At 45.5% G+C, this 7,481-nt stretch overlaps 1 protein-coding gene across 1 annotated transcript; it reads left to right on the top strand.

The window, feature by feature from the left end:
• Window positions 1-2,188: 2,188 nt before the first annotated feature.
• On the top strand, window positions 2,189-3,436 carry TRV_05579 (uncharacterized protein; the record flags this gene model as incomplete). Its single annotated transcript, XM_003020289.1, has 2 exons — window positions 2,189-2,394; window positions 2,467-3,436. The coding sequence occupies 2 exons, from the start codon at window positions 2,189-2,191 to the stop codon at window positions 3,434-3,436; spliced, it is 1,176 nt and encodes a 391-aa protein (XP_003020335.1).
• Window positions 3,437-7,481: the final 4,045 nt, after the last annotated feature.

Genomic DNA, 7,481 nt, shown 5'->3' with positions numbered 1-7,481 from the left:
TTAATTTAAAATAATATTTATCTATAATTTAAAAAAAAATTTTTTTATCTATTTATTTTATAATTGTTATTTGTTTAATTATTTATAATTTGATTTATTTATATAGAAGTTTAATATTTATTATATTATTTCATTATTTATAATATTTATTTTACTTTTTTATTTATTAAATAAACATAAATAAATATTTAATAAAGTTAAATAATATAGTTAATATTATAAATATTTTGAAATATAAATAAAAATATTCTAAATTTAATATTTTAATAAATTAAATATTAAATTTAAATTTACATATTAGTTTTCTTTTATAAAATTTTATTTTAATTTTTATTTTATATCATTAATTTTTACTATTTATTATATTTTTTTTTATTTATATTTTTTATTTTAGAAATTTTATAATTTTATTTTATTATTTTTTTATATATTTAATTATATATATAGCTATAAACTAAAGGAGTATATTAAAATATAGCTTAATTAGTCTATATCTATATTTATAATAATAAAAACTCTTTATATAGCTATATCTTAATAAGCTTAATTTAATCACTTTTTATACCTATATATTTATTCTTATTATTGATTTAACTAATTATCTTCGCTGCTGCTGCTTCCATTTTGACAGGACTTTACCTATTACCTTCCCCACGATCTCATTGACATAGCGCGAATAATAGCTAAATCTAATCCGATTAACAGTATAACGAGAAACCATAGCCTAGTTGCGTCTCAAATTCAGGAAAAATATATAAATAAAGGGAACGACACAAATACCCCCCAACAAACATATATTCAGCCAATTGGCCTAAAGGGCTACCTAGTCCCGGAACATGGCCTATATGAAGCCCTTACGCCCAAGGTTAAAGAATCGTCCGCATTTGAAAAATGTGCCACAAAAAATACTAGATGGCCACAATGCCTCAGCGAGGCACAAGCCCCTTTGCGCTATCTGGGTACAGGGTGAGCTACTTTTTTTCCATTAATCACATCCTTTTCCGCCTCGGCTGTTTGGCTTTAAATGAATTCCTTAGACGGTTAATTATATTAATTTGTTTTTTATCTTAGATTTGGAGGAATGTTAAAGATTACGGAGTAAAAGGTGAAAATTCCATTTCTTAATACGGTATCTATTTTACTAACCACGTTTGAAATATGCGATGGGGTTACAGATGATACCGGTGCGATAAACCGAGTTGTATCTGATGGGAACAGGTGTGGTGAAAACTGTGGTTCTAGTACGATATATCCCGCGATAGTATATTTCCCTCCTGGAACATATCTTGTGAGCTCGCCAATTATCCAATACTACAACACTCAGTTTCTTGGTGAAGTAAGTCCCTATCTGAATAATGTTCTTGGGTTCTATTTTAAGCTTACCAACTGACAGCCATACGACTATCCCACCATTTTGGCCGCTTCTAGTTTCGTTGGACTAGGAGTCTTTTCCTCTAACGTTTATATCGAAGGATCACTTCTCTTCTGTTTTTGTTTCTTGTCTCTCCTCTTTCGATTCTACGGTTGAATGATACTTACTACTTGATACCTTTTCCCTACTCCTTTTCCATCCCGGACTGAGAGCGTTGTCACATTATTCTCCTACTTTTACTCTTCTTCCTCTCTTCTTCTTCTTCTTCTTCTTCTTCTTCCTTGTCTTATACTTACAATCACCTTGTCTGTCGATGTCAATTCTACCAAGTTCACTCACTCATGCTTGACTGCTGCCACTGTCCCGCGTTTCCTTTGTACGCTTGCCTTCCTCTCGGACCTCACTGCAGATTAATCCTAATCTTTACTACTCTTCTTACAGTCCACCAGCCACTATCGTAGAATCGTCGTATCTTAACAGTTAGAATAATAGAATAATAGTAAATGTCAGTAAAAAAAGATATAGAAATAAATAAATAAACTAAACCAGCCAATAGGAAAATCGCCACTGCGGCTGACAACCAGCGAATCAATGACGTCGAAAAACAAGAAAAAAAATCATCCTCTTTTGCTTCTCCTGAAGACTTGAAGAAGTAGAAAAAAAAACATTCATCTTGCATCTTGCATCTTCCAGCTTCAGTCTGCAATCGTTTGGTACTTGCATCTGCCTCCGTATAGGCTAGATGGCACTGTCGATCCCCTAGAGACGTCAACGTCAGCGTCAGCGTCAGCTTCAGCTTCAGTGTTCAGCGCGATAATGGCCTCCCTCTCTACAGCGTCCGGCATGCACGGTGGCGCCCGCCTGAAAGGCCACGGCAGCGACAGCAACGGCAGCGATAGGGTACATACGAACAGAAGTGTGCTCGTTCAGTCTGGCGAGATAGATGATGTCGATGTTGCCCCCGGACGAGAGAAGGTCGAGAAGCCGGCCGTTAAGCCATGGGCTCATTTCCTTGCTGGCGGGTATGTCACCAACATTGAATGACATTTTAACGGGCTTGAAAAAGAAGAACCACACTGACAAAGAGAATTAAGGCTCGGCGGAATGACCGCTGCAACGCTTACGTCGCCGCTGGATGTACTCAAGACTCGTCTGCAGTCGGACTTTTACCAGGCGCAGCTGCAACAGCTTCGCGCGCAGCACCCGTTGCCCCCGGCCTCTTCGTCGATTGCCGCCCTTACTCGCAGTGCAGCTGTGCATTTCAGCGAGACGATACAGATGCTTCGGTCAATACACGTTCATGAAGGTTGGCGGGCGCTGTTCAAGGGTCTAGGGCCGAACTTGACGGGTGTTGTGCCAGCACGAGCCATTAATTTCTACGTCTACGGCAACGGCAAGAGGATCCTGAACGACTACTTCCGATATGACCCGAACGAGTCCCCCGTCGCCATTCATCTAGGCGCCGCGGCGATAGCAGGCATAGCTACGGGCACAGCTACAAACCCCATCTGGCTCGTCAAGACGAGAATGCAGCTGGACAAAAACGCCTCTCAACAGCAGGGAGGCGGCCAGGCAGTGAGGAAAAGGCAGTACGCCAACTCCCTGGACTGTATACGCCAGACTGTTCGCCATGAAGGCATCCAGGGCCTGTACCGCGGCCTGTCAGCTTCGTACCTGGGTGTGTCCGAGAGTGCGCTCCAGTGGGTGTTGTACGAGCAAATGAAGCGTGTATTGGCGCAGAGAGAAGCCCGACTGGCTGCTGATCCAACGCATGTACCTGGCTGGATGGATGATGTTATATCGTGGGGCGGCAAGCTCGTGGCGGCTGGATCCGCGAAACTGGTGGCTGCTGTAGCGACTTATCCGCACGAAGTGGTACGGACGCGGCTGCGTCAGGCGCCGACCGCTCCCGCAGGCTCAGGGAAAGCCCAGCTGAAGTATACCGGCCTAGCGCAGTGTTTCAAGGTCGTCTGGAAGGAAGAAGGCATGGCGGGTATGTATGGTGGCCTCACGCCTCATTTGCTTAGAGTGGTGCCTAGCGCAGCCATCATGTTCGGAATGTAAGTCTCTCACACCCTCCTCCTTTATTTTCTTATTTACTGCCCGTCTATTGAAGTGAAGCGAAACTGATACGAGGTGTAGGTATGAACTGATCCTGCGACTGTGTGGTACAACGGCGTGAAAGTATCCTTATCTGCCTATGTATTATTATTACTGAATCTTTCCTCTACATTCTGGGGACAGGCGTTTTGGGGCTGGGAAACGGGAAACACAAAAATCGCATGTACTACTACCTATATATACATGGACATGGAGTTCTTTTGGTCGCTTTTTTATCACCCCATTTTGGCGCTATTTGAACAAGAAATGCTGTCGATATCAGACGCCTGTACGAATACCATACTATTGATGTCTCTGTTGTCCGTCCACTTCCTTGGTATACGTCGTTTATTTCGCTGCCTCTCCGCCTGCTTCACGTCGACTCGACTCCCCGACACATATGGATGCCTTGGCCCTTCATCAAGAGTCAAGCGACCCACCATCAATAACGAAACAAAGGTTAGGGTTCTGACCTCCTTGGGCGTGTATACCAGGGGATTGTGTTATGACGCCTATCTGAACAAATTACGATCCGCCTTCACTCTAGCCATGGCAAGGCATCCCTAGCGTCGGGCGCCTATAAAGGCAAAAATCGCATGGCGCAGTCGGAGCCATCTTACAGGCATTAAGTACGACGCTAGGCGACTCTACGTATGTGTCCAAAAAGGCCCTTTACTTCCTTTGACTCTCATTATAAAGTACAGCTCACTGCCTCAATGTCTGTAAAAAATGACATCCCGCGTACTCCGTATTTTGATTCAGTATAACGTTAGATACGAAACCGCTTGGCCGTTCAGTGGTAACCGTACGTACCGGAACGAAACCGCAAAGCGCTACTGTATGAGCCCGGCTTTTTGCTCTCGATAGATAAATTCGACATTTGCCCACCTACGTTTTTCATCACTACAACTGCTGTTTTGCTTTACTATCCATCCATCGATCCATCACCCACCATGGCGGATAAATCTAGCTCATCCTCGAACCAGGGAAACAATAACGACCAGACTCAGTCTCGGTCTACAGAGTAAGTGGTCCCATCAGCATCCCTGACCATACCTGCAAGAGCTAACATCTTCCAGCGACTCTTCCAACACAAGCAACTCAGACAGCGACCCCTTTGGCCTGAACAAATACATCAAGCCTGTCTCCGATCCATGGTCTGTATATAACACGACCTCCTCTTTCTCGTCTGCCTCTTCTGGTTCCACTGTAAAGAAGAGCTACAACGGTTCCACCTCCTAAGCGATGACCTTTTGCCCTTTGTGTTGTTCGATACCCATACATATACTCCGTCCTGTTCGCCAGTAGGATGGCTGCCGCTACGCCACCTAAGGCCGCTGTACGACATGTTTCGAGTCCACTGTCTTCTCTATTTCAACTTCAAATTTTGTTGTGCATAGAATATAGCTAGCTAATGATCTGATTTTTTCTTTCCTTCCTCTCGTCTCGACCTTGTCATCTCCGCTCTCTTCCCATTATTGTTGAGTCCCCTTGTCTGCGAATGGACCAGCGGGACCAGGATTAGGTTCAGCAGCGGGCCGGCCCCCGTGGCCCCTGCGCGAGTTTAACGCCTTTAAGCTGCCCGCAAGGCCCCACCCTGAGGCTGGAGTAAGTCGACATCCTCGCCACACACATCTTGTTCCTGGACCAGCCAGCGCATACCATCGACTGTAGGATGGCTCAAGAGGGGGGATGCGTAGCTTCTCTATATGCCCCTTAAGTTACTCCAAGATCAATGTCAAAACTGTTGCTGCTGTGGATCTGTGAGTCAGAAGGAGGCTTATGCACAAGCGGGTGATGACCTCGGGTCTAGATCCACCGAAGCAGCATCGTGAGATCCATCACAGCCACAGAATGCAGTCTCTGGGATGTGTGAAACGTGCCAGCCGTCAAGTTCCCTGCAGGTCGTGTATTCTGGGCTCTGGCAGAGATCTAGGCAGACAGAAGCCCGGCCAGCCAGTCGAGGGGGTCATCGATCGAGACCGTCACTGATCTCCCTGATGCCCAAACCTATCACCTCTGCATCTTCCTTCGCCTTGATCTGTACAGCCACTCATTAACGACATAACACCTACCGCTCTGGGTAATAGTGACACGGTGAAACGCTGCGAATACACTCGGGATCGCGTCCGTACTATTGGTGGGAAGGCTATCTTGTCTGGCGAACGCGGATTGCTGTTGAGGACTAGCCTCCCCCCTCCTGCTGGCACCCCGACAGGTGAGATGGGAGGCAGCTGCGTGTGGATGATCATCCTTGAAACTACCACGAAGAAACCATGACACACTCATAGTAGTTAGCCTATCGTAAGCCAGGTCTATGTATCGGACACGGCAAGGCACCGACCAAATCAACGATCGATATATGATGGGGCCCCGATGCAGGAAACACACACGAACCATGCGCCACCATCTCCTGGACATTTCTCCAGGATCGGCTCCGCTGGTGGAAGGTTAAAAAGACGAGCTGCTCTCGCCTGGCTGCCTTCGTGTCATCTAGCCTATAGACTGCCTCCGTTTGGCTGCTGCCTTTTTGCTTTTCTCCTTCTGCCTGAGAGCTGTGGCTAGTGACTAGTGGCTGGTGGCTGGTGATCATCGAGAATTATATTAATTTATATTATGACATGCAAGATCTGGTTACTCGAGGGTCTAACGGGTTGCTTTCTGTCTTTTCCTGTTTTTGAGGGTTCTGTTGCAGTATACAAACGGTCCATTGGTGAGCCACGCCCACCGCTCCGGAGCATTTACCCTGCAGGGGGCTAGGGGGAAGATCTAAGCCCAGCAAGGGAGGGATGCTAGGGGGGAAATGCCTCCAGAGAATGTTGCAGATGCGGAAGATAATTCCGCTACCCTGTACGGTGTAGGGTTCATCCATCGTCTGTAGTAGATATGACTTCATCATCGCCTTTCTTCTCTCCCCCTTAATAGCTCGTGAATTACGCCCCAGAGTCACTCACTAGCTTCAGACACATCGGATGGCATCTATAAAGCTGTGATGAAAAGTAAAAGTTATTCCTGGCCCCGATCAGAGGAAAAAAGAAAGGAAAGTGAGAAATCTTGGGGGTACACTAACTAGTCGACGGTTGAGCATCCGCAGGCATCGAAAAAGCCGATGACGGAAGAAACAGATGAAAAATAAAATAACAGGCGAAGAAAAACAAAGTCCAACTTGAAAATTAAGTCGAACTGCAAAAAAGAAGGATAATTAGAGGAAAACTCAAAAGAGAAGTCGGGCGGCGTGGAATCTCTCTCTCTCTCTCTCTCTCGGGTATATAAAGGATGTCACTGCTCGCCGGTGTTGAGCAGTATAACTAGTTACTCCAGGCACCAAAGGCATATAAACCATCCAGTTCCGCCTGTTGACCCTCGCATTTCCATCAAACATCACATACGACCACCATCTCCCTACACAACAACCACTTATTAAGCCCAAATACAACGTTCATCTGCTGCCTCCACCATGCCTCATGCCACGAAAAAGAGCTCTGTGACGCCGCCATCTTCCTCTTCCATGTACGTCTACCTACATCTGCTGCTCTGCTACTTCACCCCTGAGCTGCCGTACTAACATCTTATCGCTTCAGCGGCACAACCTCGAGCAGTTCAAGCTCCGATAGCTTCATCGATTCCGATGCCCTACAGCAGTTTGTTCAGCAGCGTGCCCGCGACGATCACTTCTCGGCCTACACCATGAGGTTGGCACCTCGTCCTCGTCTTCCTCCAGCTCCTCCTCTTCCTGAGTTGAGTCGAGCTGACATACATCTATTCTACCCATACACAACCACCTGCATACAACCATACAACCATACGCATGCGAAGCAGCATGAGCATCATGATTCCGTCACGCAATAGCTGGATCTTCTCTACGGAGTACTTCTCTCCCGTTCTGTTCACTTCTTTTCTCATTTCATTTTTGCTTTTTCGTTGATTGACAGGTATTATATTATACGGTATGGTACAGGTCTATATACTTCTCTTCGACATGGAGACAGTCATTTCTCTGCTTCTCAAC

This window comes from Trichophyton verrucosum, assembly GCF_000151505.1.
Source record: "Trichophyton verrucosum HKI 0517 chromosome Unknown contig00430_1.f1.exp, whole genome shotgun sequence".
NCBI lineage: Eukaryota > Fungi > Ascomycota > Eurotiomycetes > Onygenales > Arthrodermataceae > Trichophyton > Trichophyton verrucosum.
The sequence above is the reverse complement of the archived record's forward strand: the minus strand, read 5'-3'. Positions and strand labels throughout refer to the sequence as shown.